The sequence below is a fragment of the Actinia tenebrosa genome, unplaced genomic scaffold (genome assembly GCF_029948245.1).
Source record: "Actinia tenebrosa isolate PJP-AT-01 unplaced genomic scaffold, QUT_ActTen_1.0 PGA_scaffold16__25_contigs__length_10494907, whole genome shotgun sequence".
Taxonomy (NCBI): Eukaryota; Metazoa; Cnidaria; class Anthozoa; order Actiniaria; family Actiniidae; genus Actinia; species Actinia tenebrosa.
Window position 1 is genome coordinate 9505650 of NW_028292576.1, and position 27897 is coordinate 9533546.

At 37.0% G+C, this 27897-nt stretch overlaps 1 protein-coding gene across 3 annotated transcripts; it reads left to right on the forward strand.

Annotated features, from left to right (window-relative positions):
- Positions 1-15: 15 nt before the first annotated feature.
- Positions 16-27897, forward strand: LOC116303719 (uncharacterized). Of its 3 annotated transcripts, none has more exons than XM_031713306.2 (17): positions 16-309; positions 982-1112; positions 5677-5795; positions 6957-7061; positions 7533-7584; positions 8103-8247; positions 8868-8960; positions 9732-9790; positions 11588-11665; positions 15266-16121; positions 21075-21548; positions 25111-25242; positions 25937-25962; positions 26094-26154; positions 26664-26774; positions 27053-27103; positions 27518-27897. In XM_031713306.2, the coding sequence occupies exons 1-17, from the start codon at positions 52-54 to the stop codon at positions 27611-27613; spliced, it is 2847 nt and encodes a 948-aa protein (XP_031569166.2). In that variant the 5' UTR covers positions 16-51; the 3' UTR covers positions 27614-27897. The 3 variants fall into 3 exon arrangements, with proteins under 3 accessions (XP_031569166.2, XP_031569168.2, XP_031569167.2); XM_031713308.2 differs by having other exon boundaries at positions 21075-21404; XM_031713307.2 differs by lacking the exon at positions 11588-11665 and having other exon boundaries at positions 17-309.

The window sequence follows — 27897 nt, forward strand, 5'->3', positions numbered from 1 at the left end:
TTTAGCCTCGAGTCTCAGGCTGCTGAGCTTGAACCGTAACGTCATGGGAAGATGGCGGACGGAGGCCAAACCTCGAGAGCAGGTAATGCCTTACAGAAGCGCCAGGAATCCTTAAAAAGATGGAAAGGAAGCGAGACTGATCGACAGCCTGTAGACCGATCTAGGAAGAAGAATAAAATCAAGTTTGATGCAGGAACTGTATTTATTTCGGCTGTTTCGAGCGGCGACGTGGACGAGGTGAAGAAATTGTTAGCAAAAGGGACGGACATAGACTACCAAAATGTCGATGGTCTTACAGCTTTACATCAGGTACGGTTTATGGAGTCATGGCCCAGAATGAGATAGAGTCTGTGCTGGAGGGAATCCTTGATATATGGGATTATTCTAAAGATATAGTCAGCTCTTCGCATAGGTTTAAACAATAGGCTAATTATCAAAACCTTCGTCCTTCGACCAGAGACCAACATCTACGTGCCTTCTTCAACTTTTATTTTTAACTGTCTTCTGTCTCTTACAACTTGGCTTTGGGACCAAATTTGGAGTAATAGAAAGAGTGTCATATTATCCTGATCAAAGCAGTTTCGTTCATGTGGAGTCTTTGGTAGCTTTTGAAGACAAATAAACCTCCATCTTAGAAACACACATTAGAGACTTGAAAAATGTCTGTTGGTTCATTCGCTTTTGCAACCAATCTTACCTCATATACGGTCAAAATATGGTCTCCATATATCCTATTCTCCAATATAATACATATCGAACTAGCTGCAGTTGCTCTATGTTCAACGAAAAGCAATCGAAACCAGTTATTTTATTATTTTGGTCATCTGAATTTATACAATCCTTCATTCTGCGTAATTCGTGTGAAATTTTGTAAACGTACAACTGAAAACGTACAACTTTATGAACTAAATGAGTTTACACCTTGTTTGTATTCGCACCTGTGAAATACTAAGTGCTTTACTTATTTGTATGTATTTCTAGGCCTGCATTGATGAAAGTTTTGAACTGGTTAAACTTCTCGTTGATGCTGGAGCTCGTTTGGATATCCGTGATAACGAAGGTTGGACCCCTTTACATGCAGCGGCGAGCTGTGGTAGCGTCGAAATAGCAAAGTAAGTTTATCGATAAGTCCCCAAATACATCTAGATATCTAAACATCAGTCCTACATATGGTATTTCATATATAAAACCACTAAAGATCCCTAACTTATGGTCCTATAAGCTCCATAAGGCTGCATAAATAAGAGTTATTGGCCAAGCATTGCTCAAACATTTGTGGAACTCGTGAAGAAATGTTGGCTAGATTCAACTCAGTCATCATACGTAAAATACTGACAATATTCCTCAGATGTCTTTATTTATTCTCTGATCCTTTCATATATACTCCATATAACGGCTATTATTGTATGCAGAATTTAGTTTTGTGGTCTTAGCGTTTGTAAAGCTTAGCTTATGGACTATGCTAACAATCAGATATCAAATGACCTTGTAGTTAGCAGGCTCATTTCCAACGATGTATTCCTCAGCAATTCTAGGCCTTAATTTTAACACTACAGCACTGACTGCTAGATATCCTACAAGAATCTGTTAAGTACAATAACTTATAGGCCGCCATTAGCGCTTTAAGAGTCTAAAATTCTCTCAGAAACATTAAATTGTTGACATACAGTTTGTAATCGATGGGTCTTGGAAGGGTTCTCTGTGATCTTGATATGAGGAGACGATTTCTGTCAATTCTGTGCTTTCAAAACCCATAATATTCCAGCCATAATAGCCCAAGAATATCTCCAAACTATAGCAAATCTTTTCAACAACTCGCTATTACTAATTATTTTTAGTTTGAATCTAAATTGTTCATGTATATTGTTGACTGAATCTCCAAACCAACTACCCCAAGTCATTCGTTCTGTAGTCATCCAAGGTCTTCTTGTAGATCGGTTTGTTTATAAAAGCTCTTGAAGCGGGATCGCCTAGATATTTTGAGATATTTAAGGGTGAAGTTGGATTCCATGAAATCTTTTTATTAAATCCTGACATATTTCTTATTTTGTTGTTCAAAACATGAATAATTCCTTTAAAACTTTGCCCTATTTACCGGCGTTTTATTTGTTTTCCGTGTATTTTCATCCTCGAATATTATTCCAAAAAAATTTCCACTCTCAATCTTTAGCAATTATATTTTTTCTCTCCTAAATTATGTTTTCTCTTGTTTTTCCATTTTTGTTTCCACCCCGTGTGATGTCCGCCAAAATCTTAATTCTTGCTAAAAGATGAATTGTAGCATTGGCAGCCAGTACATCAGTCACTATATTGGATACTTTAAAGCACACTGCTTTTATATGTTGTTACTTTATTTCCTACATCCAGATGTAGGTTTCAGCCTGTCATTAAACTCTGAAACTCCGATATGTTTTGATACTTTAGTGCTTATAATGCTTAAAAAATTCAAATTCAATTTATTGTGCTACTCATTTCAATTTTCTATACACTGAACTTACTATAAGTATATAATCATGTATACAAACTTTTCTTAAATGTCATACTATTAACATTTACCATAAAATGTTCCTGGAAATGTGGCCTTAGGTCATACCTTTTAATAACCCTGAGATTGAACATGATTGGTCGATATTGTTAGCTCAAAATATCAGACATTTGTTTTAACATTTATTCAACGCCACTCAAAAAAGATCGTAAATTTTGATTAATTTTGTCTGAAGTCTGTTTTAGTTTCTTCATATATTGGTCTCCTTTTTCCAACGAAAAATTCATACCTCAGAAAATCATGGTATAGATTTGATATAATTTCATTAAGTATTAGTTTATTGATTATTCTACATGTTAAAAATCAGTGGCCTCCCATTTTATATACAGTAAATTTAGCAATATTCAAGACATGCTAAAGCTAGGTAGACATATAGCACATCATAACTTGTTGTTATTATTACCTTTCATACCTGGACTCAGCATCAATTGTGAGTAGAGTTTGTTAGGTCTGTTCCTTAATTCATGGGTGTTTCTCTGGTTTTCTAGTTTTCCTCCCTCTACAAAACCTAATTTCCAATTCAATCATTGAGTTAGCAGTGCCTTGACTTTGATCAGCCCAGAGGTTGTTTCAGGGTTCAATCTGTGAGTTAGCAGTGCATAGATTTTGATCAGCCCAGAGGTTGTTTCAGGGTTCTATCTGTGAGTTAGCTGTGCCCTGACTTAGATCAGCCCAGAGGTTGTTTCAGGGTTCAATCTGTGAGTTAGCCATGCCCTGACTTAGATCAGCCCAGAGGTTGTTTCAGGGTTTAATCTGTGAGTTAGCCATACCCTGACTTAGATCAGCCCAGAGGTTGTTTCAGAGTTCAATAACATTAAAGGTTTTAACAAACATGACTATGATGACCCCAGTCCTTGTTTTAATGTCATTAAAGCGGTTGCCAATATTTTCATCTAACAGTGTGTTTCCTCTAGCTTTTGATTTTTAAATATTTTCTTTTTTTTAATTATATTTTGTTATTATTTTTGAGACAAGGCCCTCATTTTAGTTAATATAATATAGTTTCTATCTCAAGGTGACAAACAGTATAGATGCTGTACATGTGTACATCAAATAGATTCAAATATGTACTTATAAAACCTGTTTTAGAATGTTGAGTTTTAATTTAAATTTTAGTATTTATCTTGAAGTAGAGAGTGAAAAAAATAATTGATAAAATGTTTTTGTGGAAGACTGCTTTTGACTGCTATCATCTTCTGATAAAATATTAAAATTCAATAATAACGTAGCATTTTTTTGAAGAATAATGATTCTATTTGTACACTGTTGTTGTTCTAACAAATTAAATCTGTTGATGTTATTGGCACCAAATTGGTATTATAGAATTTGGCAACACATCATTGGATAACACTTATTCAAAATAGCATACATTGAATTTTTGTTTTTACCATTTTGGCAAAATAAAATTATGGATTTTACTTCAAAAAAGTACAATATTTCAAAATAAAATTTCTATTGTCACTGAAATTTTTGTTTGTGTCACATTTCTGGAATTTACCTTGGACAAAAAAATAATCTTAATGCCAAGTATCTATTTAGTTTCTATTCATAATGCTATAATGCTTAGAATTAAGCTGTTCCAAAAGTTATTTTATCAATTCTACTCAGAAACAATAAACAACGTCACCAGCACAGCCAATTATAACTTGCAGAGAAAATTGGAATTTAGCTTGTTAGGTTTTGTAGAGGGAGGAAAACATGAGAAATCAGAGGAAAAAACCTTCAAATCAAGGGAGAGATCTAATAAACTATTTTCACATATGATTTCAAGTCCATGATTTGAGCTTGTGACCCCAGAGGTGAGAAGCCCCTGACTCCCAAAGCTATATTTATATCACAGATCTCTTGGGATGATTGATGTATATTCCTCAATACCGAGGACTGTTTTTACTTGTATTATTTAATTCATTTCATTATCGAAACAATTCTTTACCAATAAACACATTAAATAAAAAGGAGAGATAAATAGCTAAAAACTTGTGTGAGCTGCGTCGGTGTAAATAAAAATAAAGTTTATGTACCTGTATGTGTGTGTGTGTGTGTGTATGTGTGTAATCAGCTCAGAGGTGGTTTTTCAGGTTTAAGATCGAAGATATTTATTTTGTTGTTGTTGTAAATTAATAAAATTAATTTGCTAGACTGAACAAGTATATATTATAGTCAAAGATACTGTAGTTTTCCATATTCTGCAAACTCGGTAGTCACAAGTTGTGTTTCCTTCATGAATTATTAATGAGTTTTCTAATAGCTCTTTTACTCCGACGAAGGACTAGCGTCCGAAACGTCAGTAAGTTTTTTCATCTTTTCACGGTGTATAATTTACCTTTTCATCATTACTGTTTCATTAGAAACACCGACGCAGCTCACACTAGTTTTTAGCTAGTTATATCTTCTTAATAGTAGTATAGTAAACTGAAGTGTATTTCACTGGTTTATGAATAACCACTCTATATATGCATTACAGTTTATAACAATCTATATAGGTCTATTTTTGTATGTGTGTGTTGTATGTACAATTTTGACTGGACACTTTGTACATTTATTTTAAAAAATGGTAACGGTTTTGTTGCATGTTTCATACCAAGCCCATATGGGCATAGTGAATACAATCAGCACAAGGTCACAGCGATATGAAATTTTCCAAAACCTTGTCTGCATGTTTTTCTAGCATATTTTTTTCTGTGTTGACTGTATTTACATATGATCCACAATACATTTCTTGCTTGTTACATCTATGCAACATGTAACAAAACTTTCGCCAACTTTTTTTGAAAAAAAATGTGTAAATTAATTTGTCTAAATTTCCAATTGTTTTTAATGGTAAGGTGGGTACTACATGTATTTAATGTAATGAGTATCCTTATTGAAGAAACACTTAAGAAGTTTAATATATGAAGTACCCTCCCACCATTTTTATCTGGGTCCCAGTCGCACTCAGATGAAGTTAAGACTTACTGTTGTCTTACTCTAACCATGAACACTAAAATTTGTCAACCAATCAAATTATGAACTGAAAACTATAGAATTCAAGATACATTTATTGAAATTCTATAAAAGCTATCCAAGGAGATAAAATGACGAAAAAGAAAGTAAAATATTTTTTGACTTACAACATTTTTTATTTCTTACAGATATCTTATACAAAAAGGAACAGATGTTGCATCTGTCAATAATGAGGGGGAACTCCCCTTGGATCTTGCTGAGGAGGAGGATATGGAAGATTTACTCACTGATGAAATAGAACGTCTAGGTAAGTAAGATAATAAGAGTTGCCAACAAATCATTAATTTTTTCTTCCTTTTTTTTTCTTTCTTCTTTTTTGAACCTAAATGAAAATTACGACAGCCAACTAGAAAGCTTTAGCTCCTTTGGCTGTCATACACTTACACCTATTATTGTTAATTATATTAAAAATTCTAAATTTTATTCAACTACATATACTCTTGTAATTCTATTATATAAAATTGAAAAAAACAGTGTAAATAAACTGAAATTGAATTGAATTGAATGCACTGCATTGTGCTAAATGGTGTGCTTACGATAACTATAGAAGTATGTTTTTGCACTGTTTCATACCTCTGTTAAGCAGCCATTGGCCAGTGGCTACTTTGCTGTTCCCTCAGGGTAGCTGATTAATAGACCCCTTGCAGAATGTCGGAATGCAGCTCAATTTGGAGGACATAACAAAAGGTTTCCAATTCTCTTGAGATTCTTTTGTTTTGTCCTCCAAATTGAGCTGCTTTGATGTCACATGCAAGGGGTTCATAGATTCACTCTATTTTTTACCATATAATCACCTTGCTATGCATGCTCTGTTTGGTTTAATAGCTGTGCTGTATTAGTAAACAGAGCCTGTTGCTCATACCATGTATGTGCGCATAGCTACCCTGCAAGCAGAGGTTACTTATCTTCCCCTTTTTGGGCTGAGCAGCAGACTGGTCAGGGTCCAAAGACCTAAACCAGAAAAAGACTTCTGCGAGCAGGGTAGCGTGCAACATGCTTAGCAAATAACATTGAAAACTGCAAAAAAATGTCTATTTATGAAACAAATAAACCCGCTTCTTTCATTCTCTGTTAAATATTGCAGAATGTAGGAAATTCCAAATGCACATACAAAATATGAAATTTAAAGAAGTACAGAATATACTTCCTGTAATTAAATTACTGGGCTGCATGTTACATCATAGCCGCAATGTTGGTTGACAATAACCAAGCATTCCTCATTAACTTCTCTCCTTTGAACAACCAACATGGTGGCTGTTTCATTGTCATTTATATCTTGAGGGATTTTGAGTCATGTGGTTTTACCCCAAGAATGGTGATATGGAATAACATTGGTATAGTTGTTTAATGTATGGTTCGTATGTATCTATTATTTGTCAGTATACATGTATTGTATCTTTATTTTTAGGAATTGATGCTGAAGAAGCTCGAAATGTAGAAGAAAAATTAATGCTTGAAGATGCACAAACTTGGTTAAATAAGAATTCTATAAATGAAGTCGAAGATAGATCAGGTATGTATGTACTCAATGTACTGTATTTACATGTACATGTATGAAATAGGAAAACATTTGTTTTAGTATAAATAATGTTTCAAGTGTTGATGATTAGAATTGTAGTTATATTAATACTTTGACCTTATGTGATCTCATTGAAGTATCTTGTAGATTTTTAAGTTTAAAGAGCCACTCAAAAAAATTGATGAGCCTTCATCGACACTTAAGTTAAGCTTGGTTAAGCAATAAATGCCAGCTCCATTTCATATTTTATGATTTAAATCCATTTATCCTCATACGTGATAGCAGATATCAGTAGTGAGTGTACATATATATGTTGTATTCATGACTCACTAGTGAAAGAGGCGTAGTAGTTTTACTAGCAATTATTTACAGCACCATTTAGTACATGTATTTATTCATTCATTTATCTACTCGTCCATCATTCCTTCTTCCATTCATTGTTTCCAATGGCTTGTTTCATTTTAGGAGCAACAGCGCTACATGTAGCAGCTTCTAAAGGATACCTTAAAGTTATAGCGTAAGTATATAAAGGTTATAAAATGATAAATAAATATTTAAAAAAAAAATGGAAATTAACAGTGGTTCCACAGAATAGAGGTTTTGCACCATCACGTGCTGGCGCAATAATCCAGCTTGGGCTGCCTGTGGTTAGATGGCAGAACAATAAAATCCCTTTGTCCTTGGGGATTGAATTCTTTCTCATGTGAGACAATTGTATTGTTCCTGCCATCTAACATGGTTGCCGTCACATGATGGTGCAAGACCTCTATAGCTTTTCTTCAACTCGATTCTAATCAGGAATTTGAAGTTGATTTTTTGTGGAAGAAGGAAAACCCATTTTAAAAAAACAACAGAGAAAACCCCTTGAAACAATTGTTAAGTCAGTGTCCAAATTACAACAACTCACAGGTTGCTTCAGGGTTTGATCTGTGAGTTAGTCATTCCCTGACTTTTGTCAGCCCAGAGGTTGTTACAGGGTTCAATAGTTGTGCTGCTAGTCTGAACTCACTGGTTTGCATGATGCTTGCATTGCAGTTTGCTGCTTCAACTAAATGTAGACGTGAATGCAAAAGATTCTGATGGTTGGACACCTTTACATGCGGCAGCTCACTGGGGTCAGACAGAAGCCTGTGAGGTGTTAGCTGATAATGGTGCTGATTTTACTGCTAGGAACAAAGTGGTAAGTATAACAGTCGTTACTGTCATTGCTGTTGTTGTATTTGTCATTGCTGTTGATGCTGGTGTTACAGTTGTACTTGCCTCTGCTTCTGTTATTTAAAAATGTTTTTTTGACTTGTTGAACTCACGTTCTTACAACTGTTGTTGTTGCTGTTGTCGTTAATGCTGTTATTGCTGTTGCTGTTGTCATTACATTGTGATTGCTGTTGATGTTCGATTTACAGTTATCCATGAGGTTGCTGTAGTTGCAGTTGTACTGTTACTGTTGTTGTTGTCATTACTGTTGATGTTAGCATAAGTACAGTTGCGAGTGCTGTCGTTGGTTTTGCTGTCGTCATTGCAGCTGTTAATGCTGGTGATATAATTGTCCTTCCTGCAGCTGCTGTTGCTATTATTGCTGTTGTCATCACTATATATATTGGTAGTATAGTTGCCGCTGCTGCTACTGTTGTGTCTGCTATTGCTGTTGTCATTGCTGTTGATGCCAGTGTTACAGCTGTCCTTGCTACTGCTGCTGCTATAGACCCCTTTTGAAATCAAAGCAGCTCAATTTGGAGGACAAAGCAAAAGTTTTGGTAGTACAATGAAATATTTACTTACTGTTTGTTCTTGTCTTTTCAGGGTCAAACCCCTATAGATTTAGCTGAACCAGATATGGTAAAAATTCTAGAGCAGCTTAAGAAAAGACAAAATGATACTATTAAAATCAAAGCTGTAAGTATACATGGCTCTTTTTACTCTTTGCATCTACACAGGACTGAAAATAACAGCCGATCAGTCACTAGTCATCATCACAGGCCAAATTATTTTTAGCTTAGTTATACCTCATTTCTGGCTAAACGTTAATGGTCAAAATGACTGGTAAGGCAAATATTTGACAGGACAAGTCCCAGTTCTGGCCGGATATTGTCCGATGTCTGGCCGTTATTTTACAGTAAGGACACTCTAACCATGAACACTTTGTGCTTTTTTACTACTTTTTTAACATGCATCCTTTGAGCAAATCATTTAGAAATAAGTTGTTTTTGATCACATAGCATATTTAAGTTCAATCCTACTTTTTTAGAGGATTTGAAGCAGTAAAAAGCTCAGAAAATAAAAATCTGAATAAAGTCAAGTGTTCATGGTTCGAGTGTCTTTATTGTAAGCCATGCTACATAACCAAGAACTATTAAATAAAACATCCATCTTTTCATACTGCCAGATATTTACAGTTAAATAAAAATAATGCAGTGAAAACTTGGATGTTTGAGCTGCTGTCCAGGAATAGTGACAACAGCTGCACAACGGCTGGACATGGCAACTGGGTGCATGGATTTTAGACGTAGCATTTTACATCCACATGCATTCACATACATTCATTGTATTTTACCAAGTCAGTCAAGTCAGCTTAGAGCCATTGTTTGGTGATGAATCAAGCAAATTCATGAAGGTCAGTTTTGACCTAAATATTCCTCAATTACTGAAATATTATTTTGATTACAGAATGCACCTTTAATAAAAAGTAATTTGGAGAGTAATGCACCTCCTCCATTAAAAAGAAGGTAAGTGAGCTACCTAACAATAAATTATATTATTATCCTGATAGACTCGTAAAGACCAGTAACATAATTCTCAGTCCAATACCATGTTGTACGCAGGCATATCAATCTAAAGAACCTTGCTTTATTTGTGTTACATAGTGTTTTTTAATTATATATAATTATATTCACAGCAGTAAAAAACTGATTTTACAACAAGGCATTGGAATGTCTAAATTCACAGAATATCTATAATCGCAGTAATACAACCATGCTTTTTACTATATTTTTATTTCATTATTATTATTATTAACTGTTATTATAACCCTGATGATGTCCAAGATGGCTGAAGCTTGGTTGTATTAAAAAAACATGATTCAATCAGAGGAAGCAAGTGTCTTTCAACATAATTCTCTCATATACTGTAGCCCCACGATCCCATTTTCACTACATTTTATAATCTACTAGTCTCAGATTAATATTCCTTTACTACATGACTATTCATGCTAATTTCATGCCAAGTACAGGTTTTATAAGTTGCATGAATAATTTGTCGAAATTTAAGATAATTATAGCTTTAATGAGTTATGTATTTAAGCCTCTAGAGCTGGGAGTCGGTCTGTGCAAGACATTAGATTTTCCATGTGCTGTACCAGATGAGTTGACAGCATTCCTAGAAAGAAATTATTGGTCAGCTATTTTTGATTAGCATTTTTCTAACAGGGACTGAGTACAATGTAGATTGTAGACTGTAATGGTACAATGACTGAAAGGACTTATGGGTCTCGAAAACTTGGACCCGGCATGCTTTGGGAATCAAAATACTCTTCCACAGTCTCTCTCGTTTTTGCCGCCATCTTGAAAATATTGAAATGAGAGAGACTGTGGATGAGTACATATTTTGGTTCCCAAAGCACTCCGGGTCCAAGTGGAGACGGAACAGACGGGTGAGAGACTGTGGAAGAGTCTATATAGATTGCTCTTGTCAATTGAAATGGAACTCCACTATTAGTTCGACTACAGCATTTACGAACAGTTTAAAGAATTATTAGTTCATATTTCATGGGTTCTATTGGCAGAATCATAAAGAATGCTAATCAAAATGTGATATCAAATCCTCAATTCTGATTGGCTGACCTAGGGTTGGTTTTGAAGGTCAACTCATCAGGTATAATATACGTATTTCAATAAAGTTTATAGTCATCAAAAACCTACAAAGCTGTAACCGCTGATTATCATGTAATGTATTTCATATCCTACAAGTTAAAGCTTTTGATAGGAACTTAGCTTGAGGATGCTCACAGAGGGGTAAAGCTGTAACTGGCAAAAGTCTGTCGGCATTTATCAAGCAATTTAAGACATGTGAAATGTATCTAGCCATAATCTTTTTCGGTCTCAGCTTAGTAGCTTTCTAGGTGACTAACTTTATTGAAATAAGTATACTGTGCCATCTTATTAAAGAAGGCTTTTCTGATGTATTTGTATCAGTTCAACATCTGAGCCATCTGGGTGTCAGAAGTGGAACTCTCCATGGAGTTCTCCTACATGACAGATTTAGTTTAATATATTCTTGCTGTTGTGACACCATTTTTTAGAATTCCCTTAGTGATACTATTTTTTTAATCTCCCCCTGCCCCTAACACTATTTGCAATCTCCCTTTTGGTTTGTTGAACTTGAAGTTGTCATTTAAGCTATTACCATTAGGGCTTAATAATGTAATCTGTGATGTAACATTGGTTTTATTTTCAGTTTTATTCAGTTTAACCTTTATCCCATGTCATTTTCTTGCCATGTGTTGATTTCTTTTTTGTTTTCTTTAGTAATACTAGCTCTACTGCAGGTCATAAAGATCCAAACTTTAACAATGACAGTACTGACATAGATATCGCAGGACTGATGTACGTAGCAGTGTTGTCACTCTGCTAGAGACCCTTCCTTCCACTCTCATGCATCATCATATCACTCTTCTGTGGCTGTTCTGTCTCTCCTTAGCACCGGGGATGTCTTTTTTGTGACTGTCACTTGTAGCACCATTGCATCAAATTTCTTTTTTATATACTAGTTTATTACAAAATAATCAAATGAGGCCTGTCGTCAGGTCTTTGGAAAAGTGGGGGAGGGGGGGGGGTTATATTCTTCCTGTTTAGTACAGAAGGGAGGGGAATCTACAATCACTTCGTGAATGGGCTTATTCCACTAGGTTCATTATTTACGACACTATACTCACATGTTAAATTAGATGAATCAAGGGTTGGTGTAGTAGTAGTCTCTGAAGTCTTGGCTTTGATTTCTGGTTTCAGCATCATATGAATATGAGTAGAGTTTTTTTAGGTCTCTCCCTTGATTGGAGGGTTTTTCTCCAGGTTTTTCAGCTTATTCCTACAAAGCCTATCAAGCTAATTCCAATTCGATTTATGAGTTAGCTGTGCCCTGACTTAGATCAGCCCAGAGGTTGTTTCAGGGTTCAATCTGTGAGTTAGCCGTGCCCTGACTTAGATCAGCCAAGAGGTTGTTTCAGGGTTTGATCTGTGAGTTAACCATGCCTTGATTTAGATCGACCAAGACGTTCCATGTTATCGAAAAGATTCATAAATGAAAACAGGCATAGGTAGATCTTCCCAGAGGTTGTTTCAGGTTTAATAAAATTTGAAGAATTGGAATGAAGCCGGATACTCCTTAAAGCTCTTTAGATTTGATGGATTTTTCAATTTCCAAGGGTGTACAATACTTAGACTAGTATTCTAAATGTATTTATCATTGCAAATAGATTTTTGGTGCTTATTTTGTGACAGTCACGCAAGAGATTCTTCCTTTCCACTTCTAATCTATGGTCTCACTTCCTAAGTCTTTTCACGGGTATACACTACCACTTCTCATACACATTGCTTTTTCTTTTGACTAATTCTCTCCTTTACACTGCACATTGACTATTCTATTCTGTGTTAAGCCTAAGCTTGTTAAGAAAAAATATTGCACTAGACTGTGTTGTCTTGGGTTAAAAATTAAGCCAGAGAAGAATCCTAGTTCTAATCTACTCTTTCTAGGGATTTTGTGCTAAAATGTCACTAAACTTGAAACTAATTTTTCTTCCTCTCAAGATAAATTAACCCTTTTGGCGAAAATCTACAAAAATTCTTAAATATTGATTTCTAATATTTAAAAAAAATTCTCTAAAAAAATTGTCTTTTATAAAAACTTTTTTTATAAATAAAATAAGTCAAATGTGAGGTGATGTAGCAGTAGATCACTCGCCTCTCACCTCTGGGGACAGACTTTTTTAGGCCTTACCCTTTGATTCACGAGTTTTTCTCCAGGACCTCTGGTTTTCCTCCCTCTGCGAAAATTTAGCTAAATTCCAATTTCATCTGTGAGTTAGCCATGCCCTGACTTAGATCAGCCAAGAGGTTGTTTCAGGGTTCGATCTGTGAATTAGCCGTGCCCTGACTTAGATCAGCCCAGAGGTTGTTTCAGGGTTCAATCTGTGAGTTAGCCATGCCCTGACTTAAATCAGCCCAGAGGTTGTTTCAGGGTTTGATCTGTGAATTAGCCGTGCCCTGACTTAGATCAGCCCAGAGGTTGCTTCAGGTTTCAATCTGTGAGTTAGTCATGCCCTGACTTAGATCAGCCCAGAGGTTGTTTCAGGGTTCAATCTGTGAGTTAGCCGTGCCCTGACTTAGATCAGCCCAGAGGTTGTTTCAGGGTTTAATCTGTGAGTTAGTCATTCCCTGACTTAGATCAGCCCAAACTTTGATAATTTTCTTTTTTAGGACAAATATTTCATCATCCAAATATAACTCGACTTGCGATAAATTGGACCTCTATAATCTGTACGAGGACCAAAAACTATAAGTTAGTGTTTGGATTTAAGAACAAACAGACATGCAACATTTCAGTCCGCTCTCGTTTTCTACATCTTACACATCACACATACACCCCTAACCCTTCCACTCTGCCCCCCATGCCACACCCTACACCCCCAAAAAAATTTATAACTTTGGATCCACTCCTCACCACCTATTCCCCCTCAGAAATCAAAATGCATTCATTGCTTGACATTTGTCCTGCTTCTTGTCGGTGCTGTTATAAAATCTGTTCAAGTTGGATAAAGTTTATCCACCTTAGAACTTACTAATAATTATTAGCTCAATATTTATTGACAATTCTTTAGGTAAATTAATATTATCTGCATGTACTTCTATGGCTGTTTAACGCATGTCTTTAATGGTGTTAATGGTTGAATGGAATATAATTAGTGGTGTGTATATATATATATATGTATTTTATATATATGTTGGTATGTATGTATGCTCACTGGTTTGACGTTATAATACTTACTCTAACTCATTTTTCAGGTTTTAAAACTGTCATCCTATTATTTAATAACTTTTCTCCCTTTTTTCCAGTTTCTCCGTTTCTTCCAGTTCTTCATTTTTTCATTTCATTCACTTGCATGTTCACTCACATTTCTTTTTCAGTTTCTCTTTATTGCACACTTCTTTCCTCAGGACTGTTTATTTGTATTGCTTTTATCGTACCCCAAGTCTTCCCTCTCAACGTTAAGTCATTAATGCATGCTAATAATGACCGTATTTTGCACTGTTTGTGAACGAGTTTTGGCATGAAGTTGATGGAGGTAGACTTAAGGGTACTTTCTCTCTTGCATGTTCACGTTCACTTCACGTTTTCTTCTGTTGTTATTTCTCTTTTATTTTCACATTTTGTCGATAAATTTCAAAAAGCAACGGCTTGACAATCGGTTCTCTTGCTCTTGGCAGCTCAATTGTGTTCGCCTGACCAATGATGACAAACGCTTTCAGCTCACGTGACCTGTCAATCATAGCTCATGTGACTCATGTTAAAGCTCTCAGGTCACATGACTTTTTAATCACTAGGCGAGAACCTCCCTTCAGCGGCAAACCGCTCTTTTTAGTGGCCACTCGACAATTCTCCAAAGTGGCCGCTTAACTTGTAAGGGTTTTACTGTACATCAAACGCTTTGCGCCTTTGCAAGAGTAACCTGTGCGCAATGCCTTCATTTGGGGGACTACTCGTTGCACATTACTGCTTGCTATGTGTCAATGTGCTTTTCACCAATGAAGTGCAGTAACTGACGAACCGACGCATCTGATGCAATGACGTACGGGATTCCATATCAAACATTGCAAAAAGAATTCCCGATCAAAAAGACCCCTTGCAGGATATGGGAATGCAGCTCAATTTGGAGGACGTTACAATAGGTTTCCAATTCTCAGGAGATCGAAATTCTTTTGATTTGTCCTCCAAATTGAATTCCTTTTACGTCACATGCAAGGGGTCTATTTCTTGATTTGACAGCGAAAGAATATTTTGTTGTTTGACTGAGATGGCTGCTTTGATTGACAGGCATGTGCGCCATGGGTTTGTCACGTGAGCTAAGAAGAGACATCAGTTCGAAAAGGATGGCAGAAATTTATTTTTATTTTTCTGATTTTAATATCAGTTTTCTGTTTGTTTTGTAGGAGTTCTATAACAAGAATAAAAGATCAAAACTTATTTCTAAAAGATATTAGTAAAGAACGGAAAGAATTCGAAGAGCGAAGTCATAAAGACCAGACCTCGCCCACGCCCCACGTCAAGGGTCGCTACTGTAAGGTGCCCAGCTTTCCAGACTCGCCTAACGAAATTGAAGAAAAAGATAAATCATTCGGGTTCAACAAAAATGAGAGTGAAAGCGAAACGGAAAGCGAAACGGAAAGCGAAACAAGTTCAGAAGAAGGATCATCCGCGGAGGAAAAAGAGAACACTGTAGTTAATTCCAAAGCGGGTTCTTCAGGATCAGAGAGCGAGAGCGAAGAGGAGCAAAAAGCTCCTGTTTCAAGTCGAACCAGTAGGTCGGCTGTCAGCACTGCTAGCACCACGAATACGCGAACGGCGTTAAACCGACCTGCAACTACTACTGCTACTACCACTTCTTCAAGAGGAGGTGTAGTGGATCGATATCGTCAAAATATCGCAAACCAGCAAAAAGATACAAAAACTACGCCTGTATCTCCTGTGTCTAAAACAGAACCGTCATCACGGGTATTCGGTTCGAGATTTAGTAGAGAACAGGAAGTGAAGAAAGACACTACTACATCGCGTGCAGGAAGCGCACCCGTGCGCACCACAGCCGCAACAACAACTACCAACACTACTACCTCTAGTGGTCTAAGAGGTAGGGATGGTAGTGCGGCGTCTCAGGAGAGTAAGGACGAGCACAAAAGAAGAGGGCGTAGGGTTACTGCAAGGGCGGGGACTGCTTTTGTTGCGAATGTCTTAGATGATGATGATGATGACAGTAAAAGTAACGATGTGGCTGGTAAAGATAGCACGAAGGTATGTAAAATAATAATGATAATTTTTTTAAATTTATTAATTTATAGTACGCAAATATCGATATTTTTTCTTCAAATGCGCAATCATAACATCGTAGCTCTTGAGATTTTTTTGTTGAATCTGCGCGCAAAGTATTTATTTAGCTGGTTGAATATTGATGATTATGATCATAATAATGCATGCGATGCGAAGTGGATAAGTTTATTGTGCGTTCATCATCATCATTTTGTACTATTACCTTGCAGGGTGGGGTAAGGCAGTTTTTGTACTGCATCTACCTACTTTGCAGGGTGGGGCAAGGCAGTTTTTGTACTGCATCTACCTACTTTGCAGGGTGGGGCAAGGCAGTTTTTGTACTGCATCTACCTACTTTGCAGGGTGGGGCAAGGCAGTTTTTATACTGCATCTACCTACTTTGAAGGGTGGGGTAAGGCAGTTTTCGTACTGCATCTACCTACTTTGCAGGGTAGGTAAGGCAGTTTTTGCACTGCATCTACCTACCCTCCAGTTTAGAGTGTGTAGGTTTTAGTGCAACATAGCTGCTGACTCTGTATTATAGAGTAGAGGAGATCTTCCGCTAACTCTCCAGAGTAGTGCAGTGAACTCGTTACGATAGTATAAAGTTTTCTGCTTGCTTGCTTCTCGTAATAGCCATGCAATTCTCGTTCAGGCGTGGTGATAAATGATCACTTGTAGGGCTAGTCTACATAAACGTAGGGCGACCCTGGCTTGTGGTAGTGCTAATTTAGGAGGGAAAGAAAATACTTATCCTAATAAAACTCAAGTGACCTTAATCTCATGCAAGTAGCTTCTTGAAATAATCTTAAACTAGGTTAAGCCGACGTGTACATTTGTCTTAAATACTACATTTTCTACTCTCGAAAATGCAAAAAATTTATACTTTACATTATTTAGTTTTCACAAGGAATTATTAGTTGCAATGCTGTGTTGACAATCAAGAAACTGAGCTCTTTGAGTTGCTGTTTTTTTGCTAAAGAATCACCAGAAAGAAGAAAGAAGCAACAGATTCAGAAAACAGACAACAGTCAACATAAAAAACGTGAAAAAATGTCGATTAAGACGACATTCAGTTATCGTTGTGTTGATTTACGCGTGAAGAGATAATTTGATGATCCTTGGGAGATCACAAAGCCCGACTTTATTACGAAATTGAAGTATTTTATTGATGGAATTGAGCCAAGTATTTATTAATTTATTTATAGGAATTTCGAATCATGAGAAAAGATCTTAGAAATTCCTCTTTCTTTCCTTCTGATTTTCTTTCATTTTCTTGTCCCCTATCTCTTTTTTTTCTTCTTTTCTTCTTTTCTCTTCCTTTTTCTTCTCCCTCTTTTTCTACTCTTTCTTTCCCCTCTTTTCTTTCCCTTTATCTTTTCCTTTCCTCTGCTCTGCTCTGCTCTGCTCTGCTCTGCTCTGCTCTGCTCTGCTCTGCTCTGCTCTGCTCTGCTCTGCTCTGCTCTGCTCTGCTCTGCTCTGCTCTGCTCTGCTCTGCTCTGCTCTGCTCTGCTCTGCTCTGCTCTGCTCTGCTCTGCTCTGCTCTGCTCTGCTCTGCTCTGCTCTGCTCTGCTCTGCTCTGCTCTGCTCTGCTCTCCATTCCATTCCTTTCCCTTCCTTTCCTTCGTTTATTTTTTACCTTTCTGCCTTTCATGCTATACTATCTGATATATTTAACTAATTATTTTCACTTTTCATTCTCACAACTTATTTCACATTATTCAAAAAGAGTAAAGAAACTGTCACACCATTTTTCACGGTTGGAGAGTTCCTCTTCTTTCATTTTTCTCATATTTTCCCATTATGTCTTTCTAGGTATGCTATCTGATACTTTTATTTTCGTATTTATATCTATTTTTAAAAAGTAAAGAAACTTTCATCCCAGTTTTCACAGTTGGAGAGTCCCTCTTTCATTTTTCTCATATTTTCCCATTATATCTTTCTAGGTATGCTATCTGATACTTTTATTTTCGTATTTATATCTATTTTTAAAAAGTAAAGAAACTTTCACCCCAATTTTTACGGTTGGAGAATCCATCGGAACATTTTGCCAGAAGGCATTATTTTTAGTCCACAATACAATGTCTTTTTCCTGACCCCCTGACGATATACTGCTGTTGTTTCATACTAATTACAAATGCCCTGTAGCCAGAACATCACGATTGATTTCTACCATACCCTAACACCCCACAACAACGACAACCATTTGTAAGGTGTCCCAAGTCGTGAAAGGGTGTCATTAAGCCATCTTTGTTGTTCTTTTGGCTGAAAAAATAGCTGTGGCACGGACAGATTTTGACGTCTTGGTGTTCACTTGTATCCCCAAGTGACAATCACTTAAAACTACTATCCTGTCATCATGCAGTCGTAACCTTATAATAACGTGACCTCAAGGCACTCACTGTCATAACAGCTGACATGCTCGACTGAATTAGCACCTAACTACTCTAGACAGACCTGAAACCTAACTCCGAACTGAGCTCTTTGTCGCTCGACTAAAACTCAATACCACTACAGATTCTGGGCAGTGCTCTCCTAGCATTACTCGTGTTTATAGAATCCTTGTCCACATGTCTTATTCAAGGAAATCACCTCGGGATCGCTTATCCTACGATTCCAAAAGAAGTTACAGACAGGAGGTAATCTGATGTTTTGCTTTGCATTCCAGACTACTAGCATCTGTAGATTTAGTCTTGCTCATATGCTATTGCATTCCAGTAGCTTTACTTCAATACCAAACAACCTCTTACAATATTTCCATCAAATACTTCAAAAATACTGATAATCGCAATGTTTAGGTTTGAGAAACTTTTTATAAATCCAAAATTCAGAAACACTAAAACTTTGGTTTTGATTTCCGAGAATTATTATTTTATTCCGCAAGGCGTTTTTCGTTGCCGTTGTGCGTAAAAAAATGCTCTGTCAAATATCTTATTCTAATACTAAAGATACTAATGTCCATTCATCATGGTCAGTTCAAAGAAGTTTATGAAAAAAACTTCCTAAGTAGGAATTATAAGGTTTTCCTTGCAGTGAAATTCATTGTTGAAGCGCTTGTGGAATTTTTTCATGAAAGAATCTTTGCATTGTCATTTGATCTTCACATTATCGTCACTAGCAATCAAGACGTAAGCTTAGTCCCTGGATTTTCGGCGCTGCGAGCGCGTAGCTCTTTCACCCTTGGATTTTTACTCTAAAGTTACTGAAGATGTTCAAGATCTTTAAGAAATTATAGAATAGATCAAATCTGTTTTCAATCTTTATATTGTTATTTGTACCATAATGGCTTATTTTTATTAGACTTCATTTCCATGATAATGAAATATAGACATCGTTTGTTGATAAGTATAGTAAACACTGGAAGCAAAATCCGTGGGAAACGCACTGAATCAAATCTAAAATCTATTAAACCTCTCAAATTTTTGGCAGCATTTTCGATTGTTTCTCGTCCGCCAGACAAGACTTTATTTGCGTTTGAATCTATAATTCCCAACGCGTTGATCCAAGACGTCATTTTTTTGATCCTTTGTTTGCTCTGGAGGGGTCAATTAAAATTCTTGTGCGTCGTTGGACCTCATTATTGCTGTGATGTTTGCCTAAGCACATTGAAATGGTTTATTGAAGAATTGAACATCTTGTTTGTACATGTACCAAATGAGGCACTAATCCCACGGAATGTTTACGGAAATCTTAGGGTATTATTTAGTGTCTTCCTTTCTTTGCTATCTCAACTGCTGTTTTTGACGTTCGGAATTATTTCAACTTGCAGGCAGTTTTGCCGTGTAGTATTTCATCTGCTATCCAAAGCGATAGCTTCTGTCTTCACTATCATTGACTATTAAAAAACAATGTCTATTCATTTTTGCCTTGCATTCCTGCATCTGCTATCCAAAGCTATAGCTGCTGTCTTCACTATCATTGACTATTAAAAAACAAAGTCTATTCATTTTTGCCCTGAATTCCTGCATCTGCTATTCAAGCGATAGCTGCTGTCTTCACTATCATTGACTATTAAAAAACAAAGTCTATTCATTTTTGCCCTGCATTCCTGCATCTGCTATCTCAACCTATGGCTGGTCGCTGTCTTTTACTGTGCCCGCCTATTGATGAAGGTTTTTTTATCGTACAAACATTCTTTGAAAATTCAATTTCTATCAACGCCTATATCTTCAATATCAACCTATCGTCGCTATGAGCAGGATGCTATAATTCCTGTAAAACCAATCATTCCCAGACCAGAGAGGTGGGCCCGCCCGTACCATTGTTAAGACATCCCGAGTGATGCGTGGGTGTACATACATGTTTGGTTCGCTCATGAAATAATAGAACAAGTTATGATTGATTTTAAGTAATTAGTGCGTTCTGGTTGAACGATAATAACTTGGATTAAATAACCTCTTATATTAGCTAACTATTTAAATTCTTTTCTAAACTTAATCCCCCAAAAATGAGAATTTATTAGCTATGAATCATTAGAAATTCCAATTCCATTTTTAACTCGTTAGTGAAGCAAATATTTTTTATTAGCGCAAAAACTCCTGTAAATCCAAGTGATCAACCACTTGAAAAGTGTAAACGTAAATTAAATAGATTTGCACAGAAGTCGATCGATTAGTTTTGCTCGTTATATAGAGGCGGCCGCCTGATAGAAAATGTGTAAAAACACGGAAAATATGAAGGTTTATTAGGTTTGGCCTGCCTTAAAATGAGACGGCTAAGTTTTTGGTCGTTATTTAGAGGTGACCGTCCGATGGAAAATTACCCTGGTCCCAGAGGCTCGACGATTTTCCTCCCGGCTACGTAGAAAAATCGTCGAGCCTCTGGGACAAGGGTTATGGAAAATGTGTGAAAGCGCGGAAAATATGAAGATTAAATAGCACCCATAAAATCTCTTTCCTTTCATTTATTTATACTTTTTTTATTCGTTTTTCCCTCCAGGATTCATCCACTCCGAGCTACGAGTTCCAGTCGCGCAGAAATAGATTAACAGGGAGCACTACGGACAAGAGTGAAGATATCGTGTCCGCAAAGAAAGGTCGCCTGGAACAGAACAAGGAGAATGAAGAAGGAGAGATGTCAACCTGGAGAAGAAAACGACTGGAAAGAGAACAGCAAAGAGAACAGCGAGAAAAAGAAGAGAAAGAAAGAGCTCTGGAGAAAGAACGAGAGAGGGAAAAGGAACGAAAGGAACGGGAGAAAGAGAAAGAAAAAGAGGTACCAACCTATAGATCGCGCTTCAGGGACCGAGAGAAGGAAAAGGAACAAAAGGTGAGAGAAAAAGAGTTATTGGGTAAGAGAGATACAGAATTAGAGAGGAAGGAAGCTGACATGACTATAACCCATGGACGAAGAACAAGGAGATTAAGAGAAGATCGACGCGGTACTGGTGTTGCTTATATGCCACCTGAAGAGGTACGCCTCCATCCTACGCACCGGGGGGAAGCCTTAGTACCTTGACGTAACAGCTGTGTCATGACACCTCCCCGAGTTTTCTTTTTTTTCTCTTTTACAAATAAGAGTACACCAAGGTTGCTGGGAAAGTCGTTGTTGGTGTTAGAGTGGTAACTGTTCAAACTGCTTCGATTTGCACGTAGTTAGCGCATATGAAACTATTTTGAACCTTAGAACAAGGCAAGCAAAATCACAACAGAGCTAGCAACCAAACTAGGTGAAAGCCCAAAAATCGAATTGATGGTTTTCACGGCGGCCATGTTGGAGGAACTTAACAAAAGAATTGTCAATGAATTCTTTTGTTATATCCTCCAACATGGCCGCCGTGTCTTTTGTTATGTAATTCTCTTGGGAATGGTTGAAAACCATCAATTGTAATTAAGAAGTTGATTTCTTAGAAGGGAGGAAAACCGGAGAACCCGAAGAAAATTTCTCGAAGCATTGGAGAGAACGAACTAGAAACTCTACTCACATATAATTTCGGGAATCAAACCTGGGCGGGATTGGTAAGAAGCGACCCACACCACCCGTGCTTCTTAAGTTATGCGCTTAGTGCGAGGCCCAGTACGTGCGTTCCGTAAATTTCTCATTCCTACGGGATAACACAGTGTGCTATGATGGAACCATGGCCGCAAAAACATGGGTGTAATGACGCACATGTTTCAAATGCACGGCCTTAATCTTTCATAGATTGCGCCGGATTAAACAATCCACTTGGGGCCTCACTGTAGTGGGTGCTGTAAGCGAATTTGTGTTAGCAGTTTTTAATGCTCAATCGTAATAACAGCAAAGATGGAAGAATTGTTCTTTACAACCGTCACTCACCTGTACAGTGCTCTTTGATGAGGTTTCCTCCACACGCACTACATTAATTATTTACAGTATACAACAATCACGTCTATATTTACGGGGGTAGGAAAACCGGAGAGCATGCAAAAACAGTGGAACTAAGAAGTGTTCATTCAACCAGCAGGGTTTTTCTTATAATCGTTACCACTGACCCCACAACTTTCTTTTAAAACCTTAGGCTTCATTGTCATTGAAACCAAACATTGAATACTACATGACACGGCTGGAGCGTGAAGGGACTTTGCCTCTTCCGAACTCTTCTGCACTCTGCACTTAAGAAATAGCTCTATTTTTCTTGCAATAAGAGTATTTTTAAAGCTGTTATTCGTTCTTTTGTTCACTCGTTTCTTTCTTCTGTGCTTGTTCTTCGGGTTTTCGTACTTTCATCGGTGAGAAACATTTTTCATGATCACTACAAATCCGCGTAACTCGTACTTCCATCGTTGAAAAATCGCTACAATTCCGCGTAATTCGTACTTCCATCGTTGAAAAATCGCTACAATGCCGCGTAACTCGTACTTTCATCGTTGAAAAATCGCTACAATTCCGCGTAATTCGTACTTTCATCGTTGAAAAATCGCTACAAATCCGCGTAACTCGTACTTCCATCGTTGAAAAATCGCTACAATACCGCGTAACTCGTACTTTCATCGTTGAAAAATCGCTATAAATCCGCGTAATTCGTTCTTTCATTGGTAAAAAGCATTTTTATGATCACTACAAATCAACATCATACTTACATCGCTGAAAAAATCACTACAAAGCAGCATAATTCGTTTTCAAAACATGCCAAACGGTATATCATTTATGCTTACCCTTCATAAACAAGAGCAAAAGAATCAGGTCTAAATCAGAAAAGTGATTGTCTTTGTGCGGAAATCGCGTCTGTTATAAAGTTGACACAAAAGGTAATCGTACAAAAAAAGCAGACAAGTTTAATGAGAGCTATAACATCAGTGTTTTGAGATCTTTGAAGTTTATGGAACACTCATGCTTTTCTCTAAAAATTTCCCGCCAAAAAAAAAAAAATTGGTCTGTGTTGCCGTAGAAATGAAACAGACGTCTAACCGACCTCTAACCAACATACTTAGGTAAAGACTAAAGTTAGGCAGATTTAAAATGATTATTAAACTAAGCTATGCTGGTAAATCACGCACCTCTAGCTACACCTTGTGGTATCTCAGAGCACAGTTTTGTTTTGGCAATAGGCTAGGGAGGGGAGGGAGGGGGTAGGAAAGGGTAGGTAATTGTAATGTTCCTCTTCTACGATGATATCAAGTGTATAATTGCCTCCCCTCCTCCCTCCCCACTCCAAATCCTCCGCTTTCGTTTCTGAATCAAGGCTGTCTTAAAGTGGTTTTCTTATTTTTTCCATGCAAACAACTCCAGATGTACCCCTTTTTTTTGTTATTTTTCCCTCCTTTTTTTCCTTCCATCAAATTACTACGGTCTGAGTTCATAATAGGAGGTTGGCATGATGACGTCATTTTACTACCACTACCAAGATGCTTCGCGAATTTTCTTCCTTAAAGTGTGCAAGGGATTCTGGTGGTAGTAGTCATAAGATGCTATCATGCATACGTCCTATTTTTGATTACGGAAGCCAAAAACCCAAAAGTTTTGAAGTTGTATCAAAAAGTTTAGATGCGCAAAACTTGAAATTTTTTAGCCTAAGGCATGTCTGGTTCGTCGAAATTATAGTATGCTATAGTCAATGCAACAAACTGCTCTGTGATACCTCATTATTCACTTCAACCCTAACATAAGCTAATTTAATGTATTGACTAATGCTGCTCCAATCAATCAGGCATCTCCACGATTCAGTCCACTTAACACTTGCGTACTTGTGTGTACTCGGGCTACCTGTAACGCAATCCTTCGTGCTTCTATGACTTCAACATTCTTACACTTATTCAATCACTTTTCGACAAACCGACCCAGTCCCAACTAGCAACATCTAGTCATTTTTTACGTCCATACTGTTAGTGTCGTTATCGTAAGCGTTCATTACTAGTACGTCGTCCAAAAAAGCAGTCATTCTGTGTAAGAAAGTCTTGGTGTTTTTTTCCTGTTTGTATATCGTTTTCTCTCACTCTCTTCCTGAAGTCTGTTGGTTGCGTTTCATGGAACTGAACTTTACTTCTTACTTTTGCATATCTAGATTTCTGCATAAATATCTTCACCTTTATTTTAATTATAACAGCTTGTCTTTCCTGCTTTGAATTTTAATTAACCACCACTACTTATGACTCACCATCATCATTATCACCATTATCTTTATCTTTATCATCGTTTTCGTCACATCATCATCTGTAATATTGTCACCACCATCATCACCATCACCACTACAATCTTTATTTCATCATCACCATCATCATCATGATATAATCTTCATATTTCATCTTCATCACCATCGTCACCATTACCACTTATTATCATCATCATTATGACCATCACCACTTATACCATCAACCATCATCATGAGTATTACCAGAATTATCATCATCACTATGACTATTATTAATAACAACAAATAACAAGTACTATCTTCACTCGATTACTTTATTCAAGTATATTAACTTTAATTCCGCTAAGCACTACTAACATCAATAACTGAATAACTCCCTCACCATCATAACCTTCGTGTTTGCATTTATTCTGTTTCCTTCTAAAGAGCGAAGATTCTTCCAAGGAGGCTAAAGATGCCTTGAAGAACGCCAAGGCAAATGAAGAGACTGAAGACAGGCCTTCGTATAGCAGAAGACAACGCCATGACAGGGATTTGGCTTCTGATGATTCCATTAAGGTACACTACATACTACTTTCAAACATTGTTTAATGATGCTAAAGATGATAGTGATGAGGATGATAATGATTATGGTGATGTCAATGATTATGATGATTTTGGGTAACCATAAAGATGATAAAGGAGATGATGATGTCTGTTGATCATTGTGATGTTAATCATGGTCATGATGCTGTTGAAATGATGATGTGGATAGTAGTGATGATGATAATGGTGTTGATGATGATGACTGACCATGATGTTGATGATAGTGTTGAAGATAATGATGGCTGTTGATGACGATGATAGTAGTTGACGTTGTTGATGATGGTGATCATGATCATGATCATGATAATCGTTGATGATGATGGTTGTGAAGGTCATGATTGTAATAGTGATATTGATCTTGATGATAGTCATGCGTATCGTTGATGATGATGATGATGGTCATGATGATGATGTTCATGCTTATCGTTGATGATGATGATGATGGTCATGCTTATCGTTGATGATGATGATAATGATGGTCATGCTTATCGTTGGTGATGATGATGATGATATTGATAATGATGATGGTCATCAATTTCATCATAATGAAATCATTAACCCAGTTGCACGACTAGCCTTATACCTATAAATCTCCCTGTCGTGTCGTCCACCCTGTAAGTATGTTCAATCCACGAAACCATTTGTTCATTTTCATTTTCGTACACAGACTACGGACAGGATACGAGGATCAAGGTAACTAGCATCTCTTTCATTTTTTCATATTTTCTTTTTTTCATATTTCCACTTCATAAAAGCAATTGCACCTTTATTTTATAAAATAGTTTTTGTAGTAATTGATTATATTGTGACATATTTTCTTGCAGAGGTACAGCTACGGGTATGGGAGCAGCTACGGACTCGCGCGTTCCTCTCAGTACGGCCAAGGTACGTCAACAATAACATGACATCTTCATTTGACCACGGTTTGAAATTCGTTTCCAAAATTGCAAGCTAAAAAGAGAGATGTATGAACTTGCTCCGCTGTGATTGGTTGGACTTGCCGTGATCGTGACGGTACCGTTTCAGAGCAATTTCATTGGCTGAGTAATAAACTTGTGCTGCTATTATTGGTCCAAAAGATGTCCCGTGTCAATTCCGTACGGTGACCATGCCATGTCAAGGGCAGATCCAGCCAAAATTTCATGGGGGGGGGGGGGGGGGCTAATTGAGTTTAGGGGGGGCTAATTGAGTTTCTTCCGTCAACACAACGGAAAACAATTTAAAAAATCATCTAATTCTTCAGGTTTTTTTTCTGCTAAAGGGGGGCTTTGCGCCCCCCCCCCCCCCCCCCCCGGATCCGCCCTTGCATGTGTCGTGACTTTCATAGCCATATTTTATTCAAATGTTTGACGTGCGTAATATATGATACTAATGGTAGCATGATGTTGTAACAGGACAATACTATACGAGTTACCGAGACAGATCCCAAAAAACTACAAGCCCAATTACAAGAAGCTCATATAGAGATACAACAATACAAAGTGAAACTAGAGACTACTATGCAGGTACGTAATACCTAGGGTGTCCTTTCCATTCCATTGATTATGACCCTTATTGAACGGTCAATACTGGCACGTTACAGCTATGGTTATTCTTGCATTTCTGTGATTTTGACCTTCACTAAAATGCTTAAGATCAAAGAAGGTACGATATACCTTTGGGGCTACCATGTTCATCATGACTCACCCTTTTTCTTGCACCATGATAATTATGACCCTTGTTCTGCCGTGCCGTGCCGTGCTGCTCTTGCCTGTACTAATGTTACTATGCCTTTGTGATTTAGGAAAAAGAAAAGCTAGAGCAAAAACTTACTCAATTAACTGAAGATCTGAAGGTGTGTGTCTGTTGAACTGCGTATGATGTGATGATGATGATAATGATGTTGATGGTGATGAGCGTGATGACAATGATGATAATGATGATGGTGATAGTGACGTGATGTTGATATAGTAGGGATAATGTTGAAGATCACGATAATAATCTCTATGATGATGATTATGGAAAAACGTTTTTAAATATTAAAAGCGATAATGATGGTGATGATGACGTGGATGTTGTTGATGGAAGTGATGATGGTGAAGATGACGATTATAATCTTTATAATGATGATTATGGAAATTTTTTATTAAACACAAAATTATGACGTTGCGGCTGGGCGTTGCCGCTAAATACTAAATATGATGTTAAGTATAAAAGATTAAAATTTATTTGGAAATTACTTTAACACTCGCATCTCTTTTGTTTCCAGCAATTAAACGACTTGAAATCGGAGAATTCTCGACTGAAAGAAGAAAACGGTGCGCTGATTCGAGTTATAAGTAAGTTATCGAAGCCTCCAACGTGACCATAGAAACAAGTCCAAAAGAATATATATATACATAACAATATATATAAAAACAAAGCCTATTATTTAGGTATTTTAGTGCTCTTTCAAATTGGCCGATATTCAGGGAGAAATACTGAACCAAATCAACCATATTGGAGGACATCTTTAGCAATTTTTTCGTGGTCTATACCCCCGTGAGTTTTTTTTTGTAAGCCTAAGAGGGGTAGGGTACGTATGGTTATTCTCGATATGCGTTGAGATGGATCATTAGTAGTGTAGATATTCAATTACTAAGACAAAAA

Coding starts and splice junctions, on each gene's coding strand:
- LOC116303719 (XM_031713306.2), top strand. CDS start 52: ATGGCGGACGGAGGCCAAACCTCGAGAGCAGGTAATGCCTTACAGAAG. Junction 26,155..26,663: donor TTCCTCTCAGTACGGCCAAG/GTACGTCAACAA, acceptor ATGTTGTAACAG/GACAATACTATACGAGTTAC. Junction 27,104..27,517: donor AATTAACTGAAGATCTGAAG/GTGTGTGTCTGT, acceptor TTTTGTTTCCAG/CAATTAAACGACTTGAAATC.